The 27,395-nt window shown below is 40.0% G+C and overlaps 1 protein-coding gene across 5 annotated transcripts in view; it reads right to left on the minus strand.

Moving 5' to 3' along the window:
- The window catches only part of UPF2 (UPF2 regulator of nonsense mediated mRNA decay), a 131,514-nt gene that overhangs the window by 15,260 nt on the left and 88,859 nt on the right, over window positions 1–27,395 (minus strand). For all 5 annotated transcript variants that reach the window (XR_012417464.1, XR_012417465.1, XM_005564621.4 and 2 more), the window contains 5 exons: window positions 25,551–25,734; window positions 21,821–21,960; window positions 15,931–16,035; window positions 15,535–15,633; window positions 9,161–9,328 (listed from right to left, as the gene is read on the minus strand). Coding sequence is in view for 3 of the 5 variants with exons in the window: in XM_005564621.4 (XP_005564678.1) it covers window positions 9,161–9,328; window positions 15,535–15,633; window positions 15,931–16,035; window positions 21,821–21,960; window positions 25,551–25,734 (696 nt within the window). In the remaining 2 variants the exon portion in view is untranslated. The remainder of the gene's footprint in view (window positions 1–9,160; window positions 9,329–15,534; window positions 15,634–15,930; window positions 16,036–21,820; window positions 21,961–25,550; window positions 25,735–27,395) is intronic.

The raw sequence follows: 27,395 nt of genomic DNA on the forward strand, positions 1-27,395 counted from the left end.
CTGCCTCCCAGGATCAAGTGATTCTCCTGCCTCGGTCTCTTGAGTAGCTGGGATTACAGGCATGCACCACCACACCTGGCTACTTTTGTATTTTTAGTAGAGATGGGGTTTCTCCATGTTGGTCAGGCTGGTCTCGAACTCCCGACCTCAGGTGATCTGGCTGCCTCGGCTTCCCAAAACGTTGGGATTACTGGCGTGAGCCACAGCGCCCAGCCACAACATGCACTCTTTCATTGTCCAGCTTATTTTGCTTGCCATAAAGATTTCGAGAGACATACATGTTGTATGCATCAATACGTTGCTCCTTTTTATTGCAGAATTGTATTTCCTTGTATGAATATGCCACATATTCATTCACCTGTTAGGAACATTTTGGCTGTTTCTACTTTTGGGTTATTACACATGCAATTCTGCATTCATGTACAAATCTCTGGGTGGATGTTTGTCTTCATCTCTTAACTGAAAAATGCTAGGAATGAAATAGCTAGAAATATCTGGTGTGTTTTACTTTTTAAGAAACTGCCAGGCCGGGCGCGGTGGCTCAAGCCTGTAATCCCAGCACTTTGGGAGGCTGAGACGGGCGGATCACGAGGTCAGGAGATCCAGACCATCCTGGCTAATACGGTGAAACCCCGTCTCTACTAAAAATACACAAAACTAGCCGGGCGAGGTGGTGGGCGCCTGTAGTCCCAGCTACTGGGGAGGCTGAGGCAGGAGAATGGCGTAAACCCGGGAGGCGGAGCTTGCAGTGAGCTGAGATCCGGCCACTGCACTCCAGCCTGAGCGACAGAGCAAGACTCCATCTCAAAAAAAAAAAAAGAAACTGCCAAAGTGGTTATACGTTATACCCTTTTTTTTTAAGACGGAGTTTTTTTTCATTCTTGTTGCTCAGGCTGGAGTGCAAAGTGGCACAATCTTGGCTCAATGCAACCTCTGCCTCCTGGATTCAAGCGATTCTCCTGTCTCAGCCTCCCAAGTAGCCGGGATTACAGTTGCGTGCCACCAGGCCCAGCTAATTTGTGTATTTTTAGTAGAGATGGGGTTTCACCATGTTGGCCAGGTTAGTCTTGAACTCCTGACCTTAGGTGACCCACCTGCCTCAGCCTCCCAAAGTGTTGGTATTATGGGTGTGAGCCACCGTGCTCAGCCCCATTTCATATTATGATAGAAGTGTATGAGAGTTCCAGTTCTTTCATATCCCAGGCAAAAAATTGATATGGTCAGTTTTTAATTTTAGCCATTCTAATGAGCATATACTGCTATTTTGTTTGGTTTTAATTTTCATTTTCCTAACAACTAAAACCATCTGTTTTAAAACTCAATCTAGAATTATGCTAAAAGTTGACATCAAGCTTATCAGACTATCTAGTTTTCCGCATGTATATTTTGCTTGCTTTTGAAAAAGGAAATATTGGCCCACTGTGAATCTTTCATTCCATTTGGTAAGATTTTTCTAAGTTAATGACAACTGCTTTATAATTATGTGTGATTTCAGTCCTAAAGGATACAATTTGTTTATGCCTAACTGGGACTCACTTAAAGTAGATAATCTCTCTCTTTTATTTATTACAACTTTTTTCTTTTTTGGGGGGAGGGGGAGGGGCAGAGTCTCGCTGTGTTACCCAGGCTGGAGTGCAGTGGTGCCATCTGGGTTCACTGCAGCCTCGACCTCCTGGGTTCAAGCAATCCTCCTGAATAGCTGGGATTACAGGTGCACGCCACCACACCCAACTAATTTTTGTATTTTTAGTAGAGACTGGGTTTCACCATGTTGCCCAGGCTGATCTCAAACTCCTGAGCTCAAATGATCCAGCTGCCTTGGCTTCCCAAAGTGTTTTACAGGCACAAGTCAACTGTGCCTGGTCAGATAATCTTTTTTTTTTTTTTTTTTTTTTGTGGGTTTGTGGGGTGTACATATTTATGGGGTACATGAGATATTCTGATACAGACAGACAATGTGTAGTAAGATAATCCCTTTTGATATTATTTAATTTTATCCTTTTGGATAATAATCTTTCCTTTTGACATTATAAAAGGGACTGAGAACAGGTCTGTTTTGTCTGTTTCCCATATCTCTTTGCAAGCACTGGGACTACCCTTCTTTGTTCTTATGCTCTAAAGACAGCCTTTTAAAACAGCACCTCCTGGGGCCCAGCACTTTGGGAGGCCGAGGTGGGTGGATGACCTGAGGTCAGGAGTTCGAGACCAGCCTGGCCAACATGGTGAAACCCCCGCCTCTACTAAAAATACAAAAAGTAGCCAGGTGTGGTGGTGCACGCCTGTAATCCCAGCTACTTGGGAGGCTAAAGCAGGAGAATCACTTGAGCCTGGGAGGCGGAGATTGCAGTGAGCCCAGATTGCACCACTGCACTCCAGCCTGGGCAACTGAGTGATACTCTTGTCTCAAAAAAAAAAAAAAAAAAACATATATATATATATATATATAAAAACATCAATTAGGCTTTGAGAGTGACAGCTAAATTTTAAACCATTTTCTGTTCCAAGTACAAAATAAGATGCCTTGGATGAAGAGACATGGCAGACTGAATTTCTGAATGTAAATTATAGACTCTGGCATTACAATCCTCTTAATCAGTTGGCTGGCTTTCCTTTCAGTGGCTATACTAACTGGTCCTAAACAGTTATGAATTATGCAAATAGAGGGATTGGTATATTACTGTTTTACAAAATAGTCAAGCAAGGCAGCCCAGTAAAAAATGTAGATAGGTGGGGCACAGTGGCTCATGCCTATAATCCTGACACTTTGGGAGGCCGAGGTGGCTGGATGACCTGAGGTCAGGAGTTCGAGACCAGCCTGGCCAACATGGTGAAACTCCATCTCTACTAAAACTATAGTCCCAGCCACCCGGGAGGTTGAGGCAGGAGAATTGCTTGAACCCGGGAGGCGGAGGTTGCAGTGAGCCAAGGTTGTGCCACCGCACTCCAGCCTGGGCAAAAGAGCAAGACTCCGACTCAATTAAAAAAAAAGTAGACAGATAATTTCTTAATCATCATGAAACTAGATGTTGCAACTCTAAGATATTTTTATCTAAACACTCAGAAATAAAACAGTTGGCCACTTCTCCCCCTTTTAGGTTCCTGACGATAAAATTTGAAATTTCCTTCATAATCCACTAATAATAAGCCTAATGATGATGGCACTAATCACAATAATAAAATAGTACAAAACATTGTAAAGAAAAGTTCATAATGTGATCAAAGAAGGTCAAAAGATCTTCTAGGCCGGGCGCGGTGGCTCAAGCCTGTAATCCCAGCACTTTGGGAGGCCGAGGTGGGCGGATCACAAGGTCAGGAGATCGAGACCACAGTGAAACCCCGTCTCTACTAAAAATACAAAAAATTAGCCGGGCGCGGTGGCGGGCGCCTGTAGTCCCAGCTACTCGGGAGGCTGAGGCAGGAGAATGGCGTGAACCCAGGAGGCGGAGCTTGCAGTGAGCCGAGATCGCGCCACTGCACTCCAGCCTGGGCAACAGCGTGAGACTCCGTCTCAAAAAAAAAAAAAAAAAAAAAAAAAAGATCTTCTAATGGGAAACAATTATAAATAAAAGATGAACAAAAACACATTTTATGAACTCAGACAAATTTTACAAAAGGCAAAGTTCTCAAGTATTATGTACTTAAAAAGAACATAAAAGAGACAGTAATAAATACAGGGAAACAAAGAGACAAATTTACTGATGGCCACCTTTGCCTACTGCCTTTACTGCAGAGCTGCTAAGATACTGTTAACAGAGACACACTACTTTATAGCAAGTTAGATGATAAAAATATTGAAGTCACTCAAACTAAATTTCCTGAACATAATAGCAATGAAGGTGATTTAGCTTATATTTTGCTGCTACTCCATGACTGTAGCTAAAATTAAAAAACATAATCCCAAGTTACTATGACATATAACTATCCATTATTCTAGTAAAAATATAATAACAAATCATAACTCCTTATGTAAACATTAATTGCAAAAAAGGCTTGTCTGCCAGTATTAAACTATACTATGTTACACATTTGTTTGAAATAATAAAAAAGTTTTTTTTTTTTTTTTTTTTTGAGACGGAGTCTTGCTCTGTGGCCCAGGTTGGAGTGCAGTGGCGCGATCTCAGCTCACTGCAACCTCTGCCTCCTGGGTTCACGCCATTCTCCTGCCTCAGCCTCCCAAGTAGCTGGGACTATAGGCGCCCGCCACCTCGCCCGGCTAGTTTTTTTGTGTGTGTTTTTAGTAGAGACGGGGTTTCCCTGTGTTAGCCAGGATGGTCTCAATCTCCTGACCTCGTGATCCACCTGCCTCGGCCTCCTGAAGTGCTGGGATTACAGGCTTGAGCCACCGCGCCTGGTCAAAAAAGCTTTTTAAAGCATTTTATAACATTTATATTACATTAAAACTTGTTTTAATTTAAATTCATTATTCTAATTCATAAATATTTAAATCTAGAAAGAAAGAAATGGCTAAAAGCATTATCTTTTTCTTTCTCTGCAACTACTCACTTCATTGGTGCAATTTTTTCTTTCCCCTAATGACCACAACAGAAAGTTATTTCTGAGTACAAATTTGATGCACAAAGAGGTCTTTCACTTTAAAACCAAAGATTCCTATAAGGCAACACATTTCACATTTGTAGAAACACCGTTGCACCAGAAGGGCCAACACCCAAAAGCCAAATAAAGGAATAAAAATCACAACAAAATATACTTTCTTTTTCAGACCACAACATACCAACGATGTTTCTTCAAATAATGTTCCAAAAACTGAACATTTTCCAAAATTCCAAATAAAGTTTAGAAGCATTGAAAATTTACTTAATAACCAGGTACTCTGAGTTCTCATTTCATGTCTGCTAATATTTTTAAAATTTAATAACAATATATCCTTAACAATTAAAAATTAAATGTTACATTTTAAGAAACAAGAACTTCAAATTCATTTACATAAAATTACATAAGCCACCCGGTTTATAATCTACCTACTTTCAACCAAAAATATTCCTTCTAAAAAATACATAATCTTATTTTGATTTATACAATTTAGAATTTCAGACTGCTGGGGTATACTTATTTTCCAAAGCCCACAAGCTTTTTTTAAGTAGGCTTTGATTATTTTCAATGCCTACATGTTCTATAAGGGCCAGATGGGGTGTAGAGTTGACAAAGGTGATAATGAATATTCATGTACTTCATGAAAGGGAGGAAGAAAAAAACTGATTATTTACTGTTGTGCAATCTGACCTTCAAAAAGAGATATTCCTAAACTCTCTTTTAGTTAACAAAAATCATGGCCCTAGTGTGCCAATGGAATAGCATTATCTAGCAGCTGTGCAGGAATAGAGACCAAGGTATATCTAGCTGAAGCTGCCATGTACTCCACTCCACAATTCAACAGCCAAGATATGTGCATGTGTGCATGCCTTCCAACTTTACAGCCTAATTACCTTTAGAAACTGTGTGCCAAGAAAAGCTGGTGATGGGGGAATGGAGGAGGAAGCTAAGAGTTTTTAAAGAGAAAGAGAATGAAGGAGATCTAAAACATGGTAACTGAAATAGAAAAGTCTAGTTCAGAGAACTAAATAGTCCCTAGAAAAGCAAAAATGCTGGGATTTGTGAATCCTGGTTTAACAGTGGTGAATTAGCATTTCCCGGTGCTCTGAGGACAGCAGTCTTAGCAAAGATCTCAGGGCAACACCACATTTAGGGCCTGATTTTTGAAAAAGCTCTCATTTTCCCCACAGATAGAGAATGGAGAGTAAAGGAAGGGGGATGTGCCAGAGTCCAACCCTGGTCAAAGGAGGGGAGGGGTGTGGCTCTCCTGAAGGCACCAGGAGGCCTGGCTGGAGCCTGGGCTGGAGGCAAGGCCTGATGATGGCAGTGTCTGAGGAAGATTCAGCAATGCTGTGATCCTGTCAAAGTTAACTCTCAATACATGAGGCATGCCGTGAAGTCTTTGCCAGCCCCACACTCCACGATTCTTCTTCTTATTTTTTTCTTTGAGACGGAGTCTCGTTCTGTCGCCCAGGCTGGAGTGCAATGGTGCGATCTTGGCTCACTACAACTTCCACCTCCTGGATTCAAGTGATTCTCCTGCCTCAGCCTCCTGAGTAGCTGGGATTACAGGTGCCCACAACCACGTCTGGCTAATTTTTGTATTTTCAGTAGAGACAGGGTTTCACTATGTTGGTCAGGCTGGTCTTGAACTCCTGACCTTGTGATTCGCCCACCTTGGCATCCCAAAGTGCTGGGATTACAAGTGTGAGCCACCGCACCCGGCCACACTCCACAATTCTAATTGGTATATAGGTGGTATCGCTGCAGCAACAAGTAGTATACTGCTCAAGTATATCACTTGTATGCTGCACAAGTATACTGCACAATTTTGATCTTGGTGTACATGAGAAGTTGCCCAACAAATGCAGGGATATTTAGGCATCATATATTTGAGGTTGTGCTAGTGGGGAGGACATCTCAGATGCAACTTATTGCAGAGTCTTCCCTGATCATCCTACCTAAGAGGCAGCCTCCCTCTCCTGGCACCTCATCACCCCTGTCTCTTTCTATCCTCTTACCCTGCTTTATCCTCCTTGGTAGCTGTGGGGAAAAGAAAGATCAGACTGTTACTGTGTCTATATAGAAAGAAGCAGACATAAGAGACTCCATCTTGTTCTGTATTTGAGATGCTGTTAATCTGTGACCCCACTCCCAACCTTGTCCTTGCAAGAGACATGTGCTGTGGTGACTCAAGGTTTAAAGGATTTTGGGCTGTACAGGGTGTGCTTTGTTCAAGAAGTGCCTGAAGGCAGTTTACTGGTTAAAAGTCATCACCATTCTCTTAATCTCAAGTACCCAGGGACACTGCCAAAGGTTGCAGGGACCTCTGCCTAGGAAAGCTAGGTATTGTCCAAGGTTTCTCCCTGTGTGATAGTCTGAAATATGGCCTTGTGGGAAGAGAAAGACCTGATCATCCCCCAGCCTGACACCCGTGAAGGGTCTGTGCTGAGGAGGACTAGTACAAGAGGAAAGAAGGCCTCTTGGCAGTTCAGATAGAGAAAAGCATCTGTCTCCTGCTCGTCCCTGGGCATGGAACATCTCGGGTGTAAAACCCGATTGCATGTTCTGTTTACTGAGAGAGGAGAAAACCACCTCAGGGCGAAACCACCTCAGTCTCGCTCTGCCGCCCAGGCTGGAGTGCAGCGGCCGGATCTCAGCTCACTGCAAGCTCCGCCTCCCGGGTTCACGCCATTCTCCTGCCTCAGCCTCCCAAGTAGCTGGGACTACAGGCGCCCGCCACCGCGCCTGGCTAGTTTTTTGTATTTTTTAGTAGAGACGGGGTTTCACCGTGTTAGCCAGGATGGTCTCGATCTCCTGACCTCGTGATCTGCCCGTCTCGGCCTCCCAAAGTGCTGGGATTACAGGCTTGAGCCACCGCGCCCGGCCTCAATGCCGCTCTTTATGCACTAAAAAGGTTTATGGAGATGTTTACATATGCATATCAAGGCACAGCACTTTTCCTTAAACTTATTCATGTCACAGAGATCTTTATTCATATGTCTTACTGCTGACCTTCTCCCTCGATGATCCTCTTATCCTGCTACGTCCCTTTTTCTAAGATGGTAAAGATAATTATCAATAAATACTAAGGGAACTGAGACCGGTGCCGGCATGGATCCTCTGTATGCTGAGCGCCGGTCCCCTGGGCCCACTTTTCTTTCTCTATACTTTGTCTCTGTGTCTCATTTCTTTTCTCAAGTCTCTCGTTCCACCTAACGAGAAATGCCCACGGGTGTGGAGGGGCAGGCCACCCCTTCAGTAGCCATTCCCCCAACGTGACTTGGTGTATTTCTCATGCCTCCCAACACCAGAATGAAAGCTTGCAAGAGAGGAGGGACTCTGGCTAACTGCTGCTATGTTCTGCACACAGAAGTGCCTGGTGTGTAGCAGGTAAATAATAAATATTTGTTAAACGACTGTGTAGATGAATGTGGGAGTCAGGTATTGGACTTGTCTAAGATAACTGTGGCAGCTACCATATACAACAAAATGTAACATTCTATTAATTCTAATAGGCACCATTATTTTATTTATCCCTAAAGCAGAAAGAAATGCTGTCAATTATCACAGGATTCCATGAACTCTAAGAAGCAACTTGATCTCAGAAATGTTAAAATGTAAAAAAAGTTTACAGAATTGATCTAAATACACCTAAAGGTATATCTGAGAGCTGGCCTATATTCTCTTCATACCATGTTTCACTGTCTACAAATAGGTGCATTTGTCTCTCTCACTCTCTTAGTAGGAGGTAAGTTCCACGAGGGCAGGTACATTGGTCTGTGTATCACTGTAGCCTCAGGACCTGAATAGAATAGTACCTGGCACATAGTAGATGCTCAATAAGTATACGACAAATCAACTATGAGTCCCTAGAGTAACAGCTTGGTAGAGGGGCAAAAGGTTTTGAGGGACAATCTTGTATGAAGGGGGAAAGAGCAAACAACAAAAATGGAGAGGGATATAGAGAAGGGTTGGTGTGATGTTCAAGTGACGGCAGCCAAGCCTCTTCGGAGCTGCATCAGTTGCCATCCTCCTTTCCTTCCCTGCCCGGGGCTTGCTTGTGGACGTTTATGCTAGATATCAAGGTAGTTACATATTCTAACAAATATATATCATTTAAAACACATAAGGGGCCAGGCGCAGTGGCTCACGCCTGTAATCCAAGCACTTTGGGAGGCCGAGGTGGGCGGATCACCTGAGGTCAGGAGTTCGAGACCAGCCTGGCCAACATGGTGAAACCCCGTCTCTACTAAAAATACAAAAATTAGCCAGGCGTCATGGTGGATGCCTGTAATCCCACCTACTCCGGAGGCTGAGGCAGAAGAATCGTTTGAACCTGGGAGGTGGAGGCTGCAGTGAGCCAAGATTCTGCCACTGCACTCCAGCCTAGGTGACAAAGTGAGACTCTGTCTCAAACAAACAAGCAAATAAAAGACAAACCATATAAGGGATGAAATTATTCTACCACTGAACACTGAACGCTTTAAAACTGTGCAACCCTTATCCCCTTGTAGGTCAAAGATAAGTTAAAACCAATAAAACAAAGTTGCTCCTTAAACGGGATAACTCACAATCAGCTATAATTACAGGCCGGGCAGTTTCTTACCTGCTGTTTATTGCCTTTTCTTGTTAACATGACAAACGGCATTGTGTCTGCAGACTCGGCCTCTCCTTCCCCACCTCCCAGTGGGGGCCCTTTCCTCAGCTGGCTTTTGAGATGCAAAGGAATGGCAACATCTAGTTGGTGCACTTTAACAGATTCACCACTTCGTTGCTAAAAGAAATTAAAAAGGACATAATAAACACTCCAAGATATATATGGATGTATGTCAATATAAATTGCAAACTCATTCAATGCTGTATTTCTTTTTTTTTTTTTTTTTTTTTTTTTTTTTGACAGAGTCTCGCTCTGTCGCCCAAGCTGGAGTGCAGTGGCCGGATCTCAGCTCACTGCAAGCTCCGCCGCCCGAGTTTACGCCATTCTCCTGCCTCAGCCTCCCGAGTAGCTGGGACTACAGGCGCCTGCCACCTCGCCCGGCTAGTTTTTTGTATTTTTTAATAGAGACGGGGTTTCACCGTGTTAGCCAGGATGGTCTTGATCTCCTGACCTCGTGATCCGCCCGTCTCGGCCTCCCAAAGTGCTGGGATTACAGGCTTGAGCCACTGCGCCCGGCCCAATGCTGTATTTCTTAAAACACAACAATCGTAAGAACTGTAACAGTCAACAATCACAACTATCATAATACTCTTTCGAACCGTGGATAAATCTAGGGAGCATTTCTCCCTCCACCTAACACCTCTGCCTACGACATGGAAGGAACTATGGGACTTGGCTGCTGTTGACTGCTCCAGCCTCTCCCAAGCACGCAGTGCTGCAGGTTCTACCAAATCTTCCCCCCCCCTCCTTAAATACACCACACCCTTCTATTCATCTTCCTAGACCACATCTTCCTTCATAATCCCAGGCAGCATGGGCTCATCACTGCATCCCTTTCTCCAGGGCTCCCCAGCAGGGCGTTACCCACAGCAGGCACTCAGGGAGTACTGAAGAATGAATGGAATCTATGACCATTCGGATTAATTCCTTGGTTGGCAAAATCAATTATTTTTAACATTTACAATGAACTTTCCAACCAATTAATTAAATGAACCTTCACTGAAGACTTGCCATATGTTACAGGCTTGGAGATAGTAATGTTAAAAATACTTAGCCACTACCCTCCAAGAGCTCAATAAGCTTGTTAAGACAGATGCAGAAACAATTATGATGATACATCATAGGTGTATAACACCTGTGGAGGAGATTAAGTGACTACCTGTACCTGGCTGGCAGTGGTTGTGTGCCTTTCACGAAAGGCTGAATAGAAATGGCACATTTGAGAATGTTAAAGACTTCATCGACTTCTTCCAAGCAAACGGTAAAAGAGCAGTTTGGGGGATTTGGAGGGAATCCAGGCAGGGGAAGAACAGGTGCAAAGCAAGGACATGAACCAGCATGGTGCACTTAGGGAACTGCAAACACAGGACTGATGAATGAGCAGCAAAGAGGGAAGAGCTGAATATTCCATGAAGCTAGGCAGGTCATGCTGAAAGGCCCTCAATGTCTTGGAAACTGCTCTACCACCATTTAAACAGTCTTCTGATACAGGCCCCATATATTCAAGAGACTTGCAAATCAAGTAAAATCCTGTTTTATTGTTTTTTAAGCTCCAGTTTATTATAATCTGCTTGAAGTCTTCCCAGGTTTATAAGATTTATGAAGACTTTTTTCTTAAAATTCAAAAGGATCACAATAGACAAATCTTGATTTTTCTCCCTGATTATAACATTAACATATTCTCTTCATAAAATATTTAAATACGAAAATGTATTGGTAAGTATGTCCATACTAACTCCTCCAGCTACTTCCCTCTGCCCCAACCCCAAGATGCAACAACTATTAACAATGGAGTATGTTCTCTCAGATTTTTTCTTGCATATACGAACAATATATACATATAAACACAAGCAACCACTATGCATACTGTTGTATACTCAACATACATATTTTTTCTTCTGTTTAATCCTATATCTTGGTTATCTTTTTCTTTGAATATATATAGAGCGAATTACGTCGATATGCCCTTATTATTTAATTGATTATTGACAGACAACCAAGACTTTTTTTTTTAATGCTCCTTCCCACACATGGAAGGACTTTCTTTCCTATCACAATGTGATATCTTTGTATATTTAGCTTTATAAAGAGAACAAGTAGGGGTAAATTTTTAGATCAACTGGCAAGCCCATTCGACAGGTTTACTGAATTTCCCTCTAAAAAAGCTGGACTGACAGACATTTACAAATACGTTTACTCAAACAAAACCACACTGGGTATTATCACTTAGTAAATCTCAGTATCTGATGGTCTGATGAGTGAAAAGGCTCATCTGAATTTGCACACTATTTTATTACTCATGAGCTTTGGCATGATTTTGCCATTACCTTTCATACAATTAAAAAAAAAAACTAGATCATTTATCATTTCTCATTGGTTTGCTATAGAAGTATTAGGCCTTTGTGTAGACTATAAACGTTTTCTTCCTGTCATTTCTTCAAGTTTCTCATAGCATCCTGTGCTAGAAGGCAACACAGTAAAATAGTTGAGAACAGATTCTCACACCTCTTAGCCATGTGGCCATAAGCAAGTTTTTTTTTTTTTGGAGACAGTCTCACCCTGTCCCCCAGGCAGAGAGATTGCGCAGTGGAACAATCTTGGCTTACTGCAACCTCCACCTCCCGGGTTCAAGTGATTCTCCTGCCTCAGCCTCCCAAGCAGCTGGGACTACAGGCATCCGCCACCACGCCCAGCTAATTTTTTGTACTTTTAGTGGAGACAGGGTTTCATCGTGTTAGTCATGATGGTCTCGATCTCCTGACCGCGTGATCCACCCATCTTAGCCTCCCAAAGTGCTGGGATTACAGGCGTGAGCCACCATGCCTGGCCAGCAAGCTTCTTGTCTTTCCAAGCCTCTGTTTCTTTAGCTAAAGCAAAAGAATACTAATAGTATCTGACAGCACTGTGCAAAGAATAGATGTAAAGCACTTGATGCAGGGCCCAACAGTCTTCAAAATTATGGGAGTGTTTGATAGATTTGCAATTAATTCTGGTGTGGAAATAAAACGGAAAGTCAACTTTATTTCTGTTTATTGTCTGTTTTCCCTTAACTGATTTGCAATGTTATCTTCATCATATTATTAAACGGTCATGTTTTGGGTCGATTTTGTATTCTCCTCTGTTTCATTAATCTGTTCCTGTATCAAACTATTATTGTCAGTTTAAAACGTTTTATCTTTTTTTTTTTTTTGAGATGAAGTCTTGCTCTTGTCCCCAATGGTGCGATCCCGGCTCACTGCAACCTCTGCCTCCCAGGTTCAAGTGATTCTCCTCCTCAGCCTCCCGAGCAGCTGGGATTACAGGTGCCCACCACCGAGCCCAGCTAATTTTTTTTTGTATTTTTAGTAGAGACAGGGTTTTACCATGTTGGTCAGGCTGGTCTTGAACTCCTGACCTCATCTGATCCGCCCGCCTCGGCCTCTCAAAGTGCTGGGATTACAGGTGTGAGCCACCGCACCCAGCCATATTTTCATATCTTGTAGAGCATTTCACTCATTTCCCAAAAATCTGTTAGCATTCTCTATTTTGCTTATTCTTACAGATGTTTTAAGAAATAATTTTAAATTTATTCTGCATTGATCTCCCTGCTCTTCTCTTTCCCCTGCAAAACCAAAACATCTTCCTGGTGTGATATAATTAGGATTCCACTAAGTTTAAGGGCTTGATTTATGGAAAACTAGTATCTCTAGGATACTGTATCTTCCTGTGACAATTTTATCAAAACAAAGAGATACTGTACAGTTGTTCAGTATTTTGATATTGCTTAAAAACTAGGGCCTAGTATAGGATTAAGTTTTTCTCCAGCACAAAAAGCATATCTCCTGCAAAAATGTGAATCCAAACTTCCCTCCTTGATTATATCTTCCCATCCTTCCAGCTTGCTTCTTCAAGAACTGTCAATAAGCAAAAATTATTGGACCATATCAAAAACTTCTATTCCTTTGACTTCATCAGCTTTTCTACCTTATTTCTAAATGTTAGGGTTCTTCAGGGCTCAATTCTGACCCTGCTTCTCTTCTATCTCCACACTTAACACCAGGGATGAATCATTTGTTCCAATGCTTTAAATATACTCTACCAATCACATTTCTGTTTTCACTCCACATATCCCTCTGATCTCCATACATTTCCATTTTGACACCTTAAGGCTTCTCAAGTGTAGCATGGGCAAAGGGAAACTTCTGCTCATTGGTCCCTTGTTTCCTGTCCCAGAGATTAGCCAGTGGCCCAATCTGGAAAACCAGCTATCATCTTTGATGCCTCACCCCCTACACACCCATACCCAATCCAGCAACAAATAAGCCAGATCATTCTACCCCTGAATAGCTGAAATCCAGACTTCTCTCCGTGTGTCTTGCCATATGCTAGACAGCTGACCATCATCTCTCACCTGACTCACTACAACAGCCTTCTGTCCAGGCTCCCTGAATTTAGTCTTGCCCTGTTGGGTACCTCTACCCTCCCACATAGGATTGTGCCCTGCCCTCTATTAGTGTTGGCCTTCTTTTAGTTTTTTAAACACAGGTTCTTTTCTCCCTCAAGACTTTTGACACATTGTTCCCATCTTCCCTTAAATTTTCACCTGGATGGATGGCTCCACTTTACTTGCCCTGTTTGAAATTCATGACCTCAGAGGCGTCTTCCCCATTATCCTATCTAGGAATGCCCTTCCCTCAGTCTCTACCAAAGCATTCTGCTCTTAGCATTCATCACAATTTGAAATGATGTATTTGTTTAGTTGTTAAATATCTACCTTCTGTTAGAACAGGAACCACGTCAGTTGCATTTACCACTTTATACTTAGCCTGATGCACACTGTTAGGCACACAGTAGGTACCCAATAAACATATCTGCTAAACAAATGAGTGGTTGAGTAAATGGCTACTGATTCATATAAGATGGGAAGTTTCTCAGAGAAGTAAACCATTCTCTCCTCCAAGGGATTATAATGATTATGTTTTATTTGATTGCTTGGGCTCCTAAATAAAATAAATGTAAGATTTATTTCATAAATTAGGAGCTTTCTGGATATATGAACACATGTTATTTTAATATTTAAAGAAAGAAGATCACCTAAGACACCTATAACACTAATTTGTACTTGATCATACCTTTGGCTGTAGCAGCATCAAGGAAAGTAAAATCCAATATTTCAACTCTAAAGGACTGCTCCATGAGCATATAAAGATTCCATAATATCTTCTACCTTTAAAAAAAAAAACCCTGTCTTTTAACTCTATGACCTTCTCTAGCTACCTCCCCGTTTCTCTTCCCTTTCTGGCAAAACTCCTCAAGACTTATCTATATCCAGTATCTTCACTCCCTCCCTTCCCATTCTCCACCAAACCCACCCCAACGGGGCCTGCATCCTGCCATTCAAACAAACAAACCCACTCGTCAAGTCACCAAAGGGTTAACATCAAGTACATATAGGGCTGAAGTAAGCAGTCTAAGATTTTACCTCTAACTCTAGAAAAATATAGTTACTTGAAATTACTGTGGCATTCAAAAAACTGCTAGATGGTGTTTTTTAGAAAATCCAGTTTATTAATGTTATGAATACATTAAACAACTAGTATTTCTTTAAACATTAAATAACAAACATTTTTCCATTAACATAGAAGCTATTCAACTAATAAATGTAAGAATTTACTAAATTAAATGACCCCAAATGTCTATCTTATACACAGTTTGGCTTCCAAACAAACCGCAAGAAAGAAGTCTTAGAAATATGAGTTAATAGGCCGGGCACGGTGGTTCACGTGGTAATCCCGGCACTTTGGGAGGCCGAGGCAGGCGGATTACCTGAGAGGTCTGGAGGTCGAGACCAGCCTGGCCAACATGGTAAAACCCCGTCTCTACTAAAATACAAAACTTAGCCCAGGGTGGTGGCACATGCCTGTAATCCCACCTACTAGGGGAGGCTGAGGCACAAGAATTGTTTGAACCCAGGAGGTGGAGATTGCAGTGAGCTGAGATCGTGCCATTGCACTCCAGCCTGGGCACTCCAGCAACAGAGTGAGACTCTGTCTCAAGAAAAAAAAAGAAATACGATTTAAGAAATAAAGGCAAAGATTGGCATAATGAAATTATTCTGTTCCAAATCTTGTGTGTGTTGCATTTTCACCGACTCTACCTCATGCAAATCAGGATGTGGGATGCAAGAAGGACAAGCAGCTAGCTGCAAGCTGTCTACACATGATCTAGCAAAAGCTGCTGCAGAAGAGACACTTAGATAGGAGAGGCCTTCACATGAACCAGAATATAATGGGCTGCAACGTTTTGTATTGAGAGGAGTCTTTGGAACAAACGACATTTAATACCTGTAGATTTTCTAGCATCATTTTATCCAGAGCTTGAATGAAGTCCTCATCTTCTACACAAGGTACATGCTTAAGTCCACCGCCTTTAATCATTACCTCCTTATTAAAACAAAACAACAAAATCAGACCAGAAATTTTAACTGTAACGTTTTCTAGGGCAAAGCCTTTTAGTATTGATAACTTGCTCAACATAACTCAAGGAGTAAAGTGAGTAAAATATCTAACATTATTCAATGTTAAAAGAATTTAAAGAAAATGGTTAGGAAAACAAATTGAAAATGAATTTCTAAACAAACATTTTTCATAATCAAAAGAAACAAAAGTTTAGTGACTAAAATTTGAATACTATAAAAATGTTGCACAATTTCAAAAAGTAAACTTTTCAGCCATACATACAGTATTCTCTTCATCGGTTTCATTTTCCTTATTGGAATCTGTAAGGTAATCTGTATTCTCTTCCTCCTCTTCTTCTCCCTCATCATCATCGTTATCAGAACCCTCCTGAAATTATTGAATATTAGAAGATTAAAGCACTTTGAGAAGTTAATCATATTTTACATGCCTTAAAAAGATTTCAAAACTTCTGTATAATTGTTTACTATTCTCAACTTTTAGCTCTTTATGTAGTTGGCTTCCAGTGGGAGGGCAAAGTCAGCTAGTAACATTTAAGACAAATTGGTAGTTGAAAACCCATCTTACTGCCTTCAACTGATCTAACAATACAGAGATCTACTGTAGAAGCTCTTTCTTGAATTCCACAATGAAGAAGTTTCCTGAGCCTTTTGTGTTCTCCTCCTCCTGAAACTAATCTGGAGACTAATCTGAATGTCTCACAGTAGTTCTTTAATACCCATCTAACTGCAACGGAAACCAACAAAAGTTCAAATATAACAGCATTATGAGCTGAAAGCAATGATACAGCAATACCTTTCATAAAGCACTTCGGTTTGGAAGGTATTCTCATACACTTCATTTTGTTTGCTCTACCCAAGTCTGAGGATGCAAGGACAAGCTTTACTGTTCCTATTTTACACATGAAAAAACTGAGACTCAGGAAAGTTAAGTGACTTGCCCAAGGGCACACTGCTATTAAGCAGAAGACCTGGCCGTTCAGCTCCCCTAACTGGTGGTTTTCAAAGACGATTTCACCCCGTTATCACAGTCAGTCCCTGCCTCCATCCACTTCCCTCAGCTGAAATTTCTGGTCAAACAGAAGACGGGGCAGAGTTCCGACAGATTTTCAAAGGGCACAAAGCACAGAGTGGAGCTTCGTTTGCCCCTCCACCCCAGTATCACAAGTCACCCCCAACATGGTTCCTTAAGAGTTAAAAAAAAAAAAAAAAACCCACTAAACCCAGCTGCTTCTCACTGTGCAAAGACGGCTGAGAAATAATTCCTGAAACAAATGACTTAAATGTGTTATCTTTAGTGTATGGAGCAATTAATTCCAAAACCATAACAGTGTATAGACAGCTGAAGATTTTGAGTTCCTAAAATGACAACATTTCAAAAATGGATACCAATGGCCGGCGCCATGGTATAATCCCAACACTTTGGAAGACCGAGGTCAGGGGATCACTTGTCAGGAGTTCAAGACCAGCCTGGCCAACATAGCAAAACCTCGTCTCTACTAAAAATACAAAAATTGGCCAGACATGGTGGCAGGCACCTGTAATTCCAGCTACTCAGGAGTCTGAAGCAAGAGAATCACTGGAACCTGGGAGGCAGAGATTGCAGTGAGCCAGCGTTGCACCATTGCACTCCAGCCTGGTCGACAGAGCTACACTCCATCCCCCACTCAAAAAGAAAATGTACATCAATACATTACCTTTTCCCCCCCAAATGCATTCATGTTTTCTGAATTAATTTTATAATTCAAAATTAAATTTGCAATAGAGGTGCTCTTAAATTTGCTCTTGAAAAAATGAATCCTTTCTTAACACTTAAAAGACACTTCCCATTCAAAAACTAAGCTAAAATACATTAACTTTTTCCCTCTCTCCATCCTTTATGCTTCATATTATTCAGGGAATGGAGCATGCATTAATTTTTCAAATTAAGATTTTGAACAAGAATTTCATTTGTCCTAATCCCACTGTACACTGATACAACAATGGGTGGAATTAAGAAGTGCTCGCCAATGAACCACAAAACCTAAGCAGGCTAGGGAAAGCAAGAGGAACAGCGCAGCAAAAGGCGAACTGCCTGAGTTCAAATACCGGCTCTGCCACCACCTGCTCTATGATCTTGGGAAAATTATTCAACCTATCTGTGCCTTCGTTTCCCACCTATTGCAAGGGTAGTATGAGAAATGGTAATACAAAGACAGCGCTTAGGGCAGTAACCATGAATAACAATTGCTCAGTAAATAACTATTATTGCTATTATAAGAATGAATCTTGTACTTTCTGTTGATAAATTACACAATGCTAGAGAATATTGGAGTTGTCACAGAAGAACATTTAATTGAAACAGTTATCTTTAACTTAGATAGCTGATGTTTAAGAGAAAATGTTCTGGTTGTCAGGTGCTAAGAGTCACCCCCACTCTTCAAAAGGTCAAATAGAACCTTGAACAGCTGAGGACCAAGATAAAAATAGAACACAGCATTTGTTTTGAAGAGCTGAATTATAACCCTTCTGTCTCAAAGTAAATAACTGTAGAATATCCATTGCTCTTTTTTTTTTTTTTTTGAGACGGAGTCATGCTCTGTCGCCCAGGCTGGAGTGCAGTGGCCGGATCTCAGCTCACTGCAAGCTCCGCCTCCCGGGTTCACGCCATTCTCCTGCCTCAGCCTCCCGAGTAGCTGGGACTACAGGCGCCCGCCACTTCGCCCGGCTAGTTTTTTGTATTTTTTAGTAGAGACGGGGTTTCACCGTGTTAGCCAGGATGGTCTCGATCTCCTGACCTCGTGATCCGCCCGTCTCGGCCTCCCAAAGTGCTGGGATTACAGGCTTGAGCCACCGCGCCCGGCCTATCCATTGCTCTTATCACTTTATAATCAATGCATCTTCTTTCTTTAATAAATTTCTCCTCCTTATGTTTGGAGGGCGGTCATGGGAAACTGGTCTTGGGGTGAAAGGAGAAGTGAACTATTCCAACCTCATTTCTCACAAAGTAAACCACAGTCTCAGTTCACTTCCACACACAAGCACATGGAACCTCCCTCTGCACGTTTTGTTTGTATTTTTACGCAGCAAACACCCATGTATCCTGTGCACTATGCATTCTCCAACTGGAAAAGTAAGTAATGGTTACAAATGATATAACTATCAAAAGTATAAAGTTCATGTTTAAAAAGGAGAAAATGCATTTAGAGGAAGAAACATATCAGAACTCTTCAAATGAGAAATTAGTAAGAAAATGAGCGCTCCTTAATGTCATATTTACCAAGGATGCTGGATTTATTAGATACTGCTCATGTAATTAGTACAGTAGCCAAATCCAAGACAACCATAAGATTAGTCTGAAAATATGAAATGGAAATATTTTCTCATTTCCCTTTGTTGTTATAAAATACTTAATAAGTCAACTTGAATTCTATTACTGAATGTTTCTATTACAACCTCATTTTGAAAACAAAGCAATGTAATGCCCATCTAGTACACTGAAGCCAATTAAAGAAACATATTCCAATTCTAAATTTTTACTAACTTATTTATATCTAAGGAAGTTCTAAGGTTGTAAAGAAAAAGTGGTAGCAAATAACATAAATACTTAATAGTGCATTTCCACTGCCTATAAATACTAGCCAATTAGGAAAACCGTACATTATTACCTATCTTTTCACAACCAATCCTTTTTAACTAACAGCAAAGCCATTTGTTATGCAGTTAAAGCATTCCAAATATCCAATAAGTTACAAAGCTTTAGGGCTGAAGGAAACACAGCCTTATGGATTTTTACATCTGACCGCAGAAACCTTTAATCACCTTAAATTATGAGTCCTTTCTCTTTAATTCTAAATAAAGCTTTTTAAATATCCAGTTTGCAAATCTATCTTATGAATGTTATAAACAATTAATAGTCCTTTAAATATTAAACCCACATTCTCAAAATATTTACATCCCATTTACTCAAATAAATAAAAACTTTAAAACTGAAATTAAACTTCCCCAAAACACTTAAGTATTGACTGCAAATTTAAACTTTTTTCAATATTTAATTAAAATAATACTTCCAGTGAAAAACTGCTAATTTCATGACTTACATTTTAATTTCATCAGTATTCTATTCGTATCTTACTAATTCTAACTTTTTAAACTCTCATTTTTCTTCTATACCCCTAACCCATTCCCCAATCTACGAGATTATAAAGCAAATCCCAGACATCCTTTTATTTTGTTCGACTTTTTTTTTTTTAATTTAAAGAAACAGGGTCTCACTATGTTGCCCAGGCTGGACATGAATTCCTGGGCTCGAGCAATCCTCCTACCTCAGCCACCTGAGTAACTGGGACTACAGATGTGCACAGCTTCATGGAACTTTTAAACGTAAGTGAGTTTGGAAGAAAAAACTGAAGAATCATGGGTCGAACATGGTGGCTCACGCCTGTAATCCAAGCGTTTTGGAAGGCCAAGGTGGGGGGATCACTTGAGGCCAGGAGTTCGAGACCAACTTGGCCAACATGGTGAAACCCCCGTCTCTACTAAAAATACAAAAATTAGCTGGGCTTGGTGTCACACACCTAAAATCCTAGCTACTTGGGAAGCTGATGCACAAGAATCACTCGAACCCAGGAGGTGGAGACTATGGTGAGCAGAGATCATGCCACTGCACTCCAGCCTGGGCGACAGTGAAGACTGTATCAAACATCGACAAAACCGAAAGAATTAAAACTGCTAGTTTTAATCATACAGAAATGACATTTTGCTAAGTCAGAAACAGTACAAGAGCAATTTCATATGGTTTAGCTTAATAGAGTCATAGATACAAAAAGGGTGTATCAATTACTATGGTATATGTTGAATTTCGGATTTCATATAACCATGAGATCTGGGAAAAATAAAGCAAAGCTCATTAATATCTAGCCAGTAATTTTGCTTTGAAGAGTATAAAATCCACTGACTTTTAAAAAGTCCATATTCAACAGCGAGATTACGATACACAAGAAGTGGGGTGCAGTGGCTCACACCTGTAATCCCAGTTCTTTGAAAGGCTGAGGGAGGAGGATTGCTTAAGCCCAGGAGTTCAAGACTAGCCTGGGCAACACAGCAAGATCCTCATCTCTACAAAAAAAAAATAATAATAATAATAATAATAATTAGCTGGGCGTGGTAGCACGTCCATGCAATCTCAGCTACTCAGGAGGCTGAGGTGGGAGGATCGCTTGAGCCCAAGAGGTTGAGGCTGCAGTGAGCTATGATCACACCACTGCACTCCAGCCTTGGCAACAGAGAGAAACCCTGTCTCAAAAAAAAAACAAAAAAAAAAAGACATGTGGAGATCAAACAATTTTTTTCTTTAAATTGCTTATTAAATAAAAATGCTATGATCAGTATTTTATTACTTTCTTTAAAAACTTTTAACGTGGGCGCGGTGGCTCACGCCTGTAAACCCAGCACTTTGGGAGGCCGAGGCGGGCGGATCACAAGGTCAGGAGATCGAGACCACGGTGAAACCCCATCTCTACTAAAAATACAAGAAATTAGCCGGGCGCGGTGGCGGGTGCCTGTAGTCCCAGCTACTCAGGAGGCTGAGGCAGGAGAATGACGTGAACCCGGGAGGCAGAGCTTACAGTGAGTCGAGATCGCGCCACTGCACTTCCAGCCTGGGGGACAGAGCAAGACTCCATCTCAAAAAAAAAACTTTCAATTAAACAAGGGGTTTTATGATAGAAATATACTACTAGTTACATTTACTATCATAAAACTAAATAAGAGACCAGGTGCAGTGGCTCACGCCTGTAATCCTAGCACTTTGGGGGGCTGTGAGGGGCGGATCACTTGAAGTCAGGGGTTCAAGACCAGCCTGGCCAACATGGTGAAACCCCATCTCTAGTAAAAATACAAAAATTAGCTGGGCGTGGTGGCAGGTACCTGTTATCTCAGCTACTCGGGAGGCTGAGGCAGGAGAATGACTTGAACCCAAGAGGCAGAGGTCGCAGTGAGCCAAGATTGCACCACAGGACTCCAATTTGGGCGACAGAGCAAGACTCTGTCTCAAAAAAAAAAAAAACAAAAAACAACTAAGGAGGAGGTCTTATGTATTAAAAAAATTTTGGCTCGTATAATCAAAATACTCTTATACAAATGTACTCTATGTTGCTATATATAAAAGTCATCACCTCTTCTTCTGGCTCATTTACTTCACTTTCATTCCCAGATTGTTCTTCTGTTTCAGCTCCCCCTTCTTCTTCTTCTTCATCCTCTTCAAGATTTTCTCCTTCTGTCATAGAATCTTTTGAATCTTTGTCATTTACTAGGCCTTGAAATGAGAAGATGGAAATGGAAAATACATTAAAAATAGATACAGGCCAGTTTTCTATACTATACCAATTCATGTAAAAGTATGCATTAATAATTCAACAGCCATTTTCTCAGAACAAACGTAAAAGAGTTAAAAACTGCGGTGAGAGACATTTTAAAAACTAAATGTGTAGGCCTACATTTCAACAAAGAAACACCACTAACAAAAAGCGACAAAAAATAAGTGTATATGTGTGTATACTTTTCCCTCTTTTCTTACAGCTTTAAATACTTGGATAATCTTATATATCTCAGTCTTGGACAAAGGTAGAAAACAGCAACAGAGGAGGTACAGTCTCAGCCATATGTAAGATACAGCGTTGGCCACACTCTTTACCAAATGAGATTTAAAGAGTCTCCAAAAACTCAAAGACTTGAAACAAATTGTGCCACTTTAATGGATAAATCATATTTGGCTATCAATTTGAATGTATGCAAATTAAGATGTGGGGGAATGGGGCAAAAAGCTACATAGCAGCTTTGTCACCATACAGACTCACTTTTTTTCTTCAATAACAGCATTCTCCTCCTAAGCCTAATGGAACTCCCTGGCCTGAATCTGCTTTCACCTCCTGTGTCCATCCCACATTTCACAGCCTAGTCAATTCTTCCTGTTGGAATTCCAATCCACCCTCTCTACTTTTGAGATGCACACAATATGGTCTCATCCGATCCCACTGATCTGCTACCCACTCCTCTCTCCTAAGCCCTCCCCTGAAGTTGCCTCAGACATCTCCTGTCACAGAACACACTGCTTTAAGATTTTGCTTGTCCAATATCCTTCTCAATAGAGAACACCCTTCAATACGTACTTTCAGATCCCATCCACTCTTCAAGTTCCGTTTCAGTTTTACTTGCTGCATAAACTGTCAATGAGTATTTCAATCTATTACTTTTTCTCCTATTTGCTCCTAAAGCATGTGGAGAACTTATAGCATCTTACATTTGATGATATACTACGTTGTTATTTTTTTCCTAATAATCACATAAATATTACATCAGATTATAAGACCCTTGAGGACAAAAAACTTATATGTTCAAAACTTGAGAGCACATATATTAATAAATACACAGTAGGTGTTAAATAAATACCTGTTGATTCATAGAATCTGAGAGGATTCAAGCAGGAAGAAACTTTAGTGATGATATGATTTAACCCTCTCATTTCATGAATACTGGTTTGAACACTTCCAAACCAGAATTCAAATAATATTGACTATTATCATTTTAGTTTTGTTCTTAAATTAAAATAAAAATCTGAGCCAGTAATCTTACCTATCCTGAGAAAATCAGAGGTACACTAAAAATGTTATTTACATAAAACTAGAATCAACCTAAGAGTGAAACAGTATCAACCTAAGAGTGAAACAGCTGTATGAAGTAAATTATGGCACATAGATACAAATGAACACAGCCAATTAAAAAACAAAAAATAAAGCTTTAAAAGAATATGTGTAATGTCAAGAAAAAATTTCATAATGTATTAAGTAGAACCAATTGGTTATAAAATCACAAACACATAAAAAATTTAAAAAGAGTAGAAAAATATGTATCAAAATAGTAACACATGATTATCCTTCTGTATGGAATATTGGTATTGTTTTCTTGGTATTTAAAAAAATTACTGTCATGAACACTTATGACTTTTAATACTATTAAAAATTATTTTTAAAATACAAGAAAATGGTTTTAGTATTTTCCAATTAACTACAATGTTAACATTGGGATACTATAAAACTAACATAAGACAATGAATTTTCAGGTGTCTGAAAACAAAAAACTACCAAAAGCACAATACTGTATTATCTTCTGGTTTATCAGTAGGAAACTGATTTAATATCAATTTTTCTGCATATGTCTTCTTCCTGATATTTAGACTCTATAACCAGGAAGCAAATGGAGACTTGGGAGTGCACTGATTGCAGCTGCTACCATCTTTTGAGTTTTATTCATGAACAGCGATCTATTTTTTACCTTCATATTCTAAGCAAGGACAGAGTCCTCACAAGAAGCCTGCAGTCCTTTTTAGCCTTTTGATCTACAAAGGACAAAGCACAACTGTTCTCTTTTCTGTCACCAAACTAGGTATCACACTAATATTTACTCATGTCCACTATACAGAGAGTACCATTCATTAAGGTTTTTGAGAAACAAGGCTAAGACTTAACAATTTTCCAAGGATCCAAAGCAAGTGAAATAAGTTCACAAATACTCTGCTTGATATGAGATCATGTATTCAATTAGAAATTTCAAAAGGAAAAGAAAGTAGGTAACTTGGAAAAAGGTTCAAAGAACAAAAAGAATCACATATGCTTTTACGGGTTAAGTTGCAGGAAAAGTTAATACTTGCACAATCAGTAGCAGCACTTATAAAACCTTTACCATGAAAAGTGGTTCTTCAGATATGCAATGTAGTAAATTTATATAATTTGCATAACTGGTTAAGGTAAAGATCCCTTCATGATAGACATGAATGTACCAAGTTCTAGTGGGAAATCAAATACTAGCTTAATAGTATGAAAACGTGTCACTTTATTTTTATTTTATTTATTTTTTTTGAGATGTAGTTTCACTCTTGTTGCCCAGGCTATAGTGCAATGGCGTGATCTTGGCTCACTCCAATCTCCGTCTCCCGGGTTCAAGCAATTCTCCTGCCTCAGCCTCCTGAGTAGTTGGGATTATGGGCGTGCGCCACCATGCCTGGATAATTTTTGCATTTTTAGTAGAGATGGGGTTTTGCCATGTTGGCCAGGCTGGTCTCCAACTCCTGACCTCAGGTGATCTGCCTGCCTCGGCCTCCCAAAGTGCTGGGATTACAAGCATGAGCCACCACAACTGTCCAAAACATGTCACTTTAAAATGACTACAATAAAACATGCTAAGAACTATCAGCATATAAACCAGGTTGGTATGGCTATACCTTGTACTGGTTATTTCTAAAGACATGTAAGTTCCTGCAGCTCTAATGGCAGCTATTCAAGAGTTAACTCTTCTCCCCAAAACAACCTCAGGATACTGAAGTATATAGAGAACCTTCTAATTATCTCTAGATTTTCTCTAGTCCTTAGAAACAGAAGCAACTCTGCCAGTGGTAAGCTCTGAAATCCTACCCTGCAGGATAGTTCCAAATTTCTGACAGTTACTCCCTTCTACAGTTTCTTTCCTTGCACTTTTTAGGAAATAATGCCTGTTGAAAATATATACTGCAAAAATAAGTAATGCTTTAATCAAAAATAGATTTTATATTAGCAACCAAAAATTCTACAATTAAGAGAGGTAGACAGGATTGTGGTTTTCGGTTTTTTTTTTTCCCATCACTATTACTTGCTTCAAGTCCTGTGAGTACTGCATAACTGTTTTTCTCCAGTTTGAAATTACCTAGTGAAATCAAGCACATCACATGGCTATTACCTAACACTATTATGTTACACTCAACACTGAAAATAGAAAAGATACAATGTAAACTCTGACTGGTAACATTATAAAGCAAATTCCAGATACAATCTGCCAAATAGCACCTTCATTTTCTGTCTATAATCAATTGCTTACCCAGTTTTATTAAGAATTCTCGTTCCAAGTCTTGTACCTGCCTGATGGATTCTTCCAGAGAATTACAGAGTTTGATCTTTGGTCTTAGCAGTTCTAGGGTATCACTGATCATGTAATCTATATCAATAGGAAATGGATGGTCTTTTGTCCAAACCTCCAAACTTTTCTTCCACCAAACATAACGCTGATAACAAATGAAAAATAAATTTAGCTACAAGAAATTAATAACAAAATATTTAAAAATAATAAACTATATTGTGCTGTTACCTAGTTATAACTATTAAGCTAAAAGGTTGTAAAAGACACCTACCATTTCTATTAACGGTCAACAGCAATGATCTTATTCCAATCATTTCCCTCTGTCTATACAGGCTTTCAGCTATTTGGTGAATGTATTAAATATCTTTTTATTATAACTGTCACAGTTTAAGGCAAGGATATATTATAAATAAAATACCAAATAAATTTTCAGCTACTCCAAAACAAGGTACTGATTTCCCATATTTAATTTTGCAAATATAACCAAATTCAAAGCCATTGTTGTGATAAATGTTCATTATTTTCTCTGTACTACTTGCTTTGATTTTTGAAGAGTTAAAGTATCTGAAGATACGGTTTTTGAAATATATAAAACCACTAATCATCAACAAGCATTTATGGAACATCTACTGTGTATATGGCACTGTGTAGATATTTTCCCTCTCTACTCCAAGCCTGGTTCCCACATTCTATTTTATATTTGTTCTAATTCCTAAATTTACATTAACTGAAAGCACAACCCCAACCCAAGAATTTACTAGTATATAAACAGGTATTCCTCTGGGAGTTTTACTCTTCCTCTCCAGTCTGTTCCAGGTCCTTGCTACTCCAAGTGTGGACCTCATCTGGGAGCTTGTTAGAAATGTAGAATCTCAGTCCTCCTCCTAGATCAACTGAATCAGAATCTGCATCTTTACAATGTCCCCAGGGGACATGGATGCTCAGCAAAGTTTAGAAGCACTGCTCCAGGTGATCCTTTCTTCCTGACCTTCTAATACTGCACTGTACACTCCATGTTCTGGGTGAACACACAGACCTCGCCACCCAGGCCTCACTCACTTTTGACTCCAATTCCTAAGTATGGCTCTGCTATGCACTTTTGTCTGTTAATCAATTTGGAAAACATTTTTGTCTCTTTTTGCTCCTGAATATTTCTGAGTGTTTCTTTTCTCTCAGCCTAAGACGTCAGAGAGAATCCAAAGAATGATTCCCTTCTGAGAGAGACTCTAGTTTGGATGCTGTTATAGTTGCCATTTTGCAGCAAAACTCTGGCTTTTAATACAGTATCCAACTTAAGATGGTCCTCACATACAACAGGGACTCCAACGCTCAAATCTGCAAGTCCTTTTCCCCACTTTCTGCTCATCAATTCAGAAAGTAAAGGAGTAATAAGTTTCCCTCTATTGCAAAAGAATAGTGGTAGGAGCAAGCTAACAGACCACAATTCCCCAATAATATTTACCCCCCACTTAACACATGCCACAATGTGGATGTATTTTTAATACTTCAAGTTGTAACATTAAACTTATTTTCTTCATAATGGGTAAATGAAAATACTAACAACTGTGATTATATAGAATTGAATGGTACTATCAGTACTTAGTAAAACTTAAAGCACTTGATAGTGAGTTGTTCACCCTAATCGGCACTTAGAAAATTGTATTTTATGGGAAATAGTAATTGGGCTCCAACTAATCAACCTATAAGTTAACTTCTGAAATATAAACTTTATAGAGGTTGTAGTACTGTCCCTGTATTTGTATATGAATTTAATTTATATTGTACTTGGTCTAAATCAGAAGTTTA

Source organism: Macaca fascicularis, chromosome 9, assembly GCF_037993035.2.
Source record: "Macaca fascicularis isolate 582-1 chromosome 9, T2T-MFA8v1.1".
Classification (NCBI taxonomy): domain Eukaryota; kingdom Metazoa; phylum Chordata; class Mammalia; order Primates; family Cercopithecidae; genus Macaca; species Macaca fascicularis.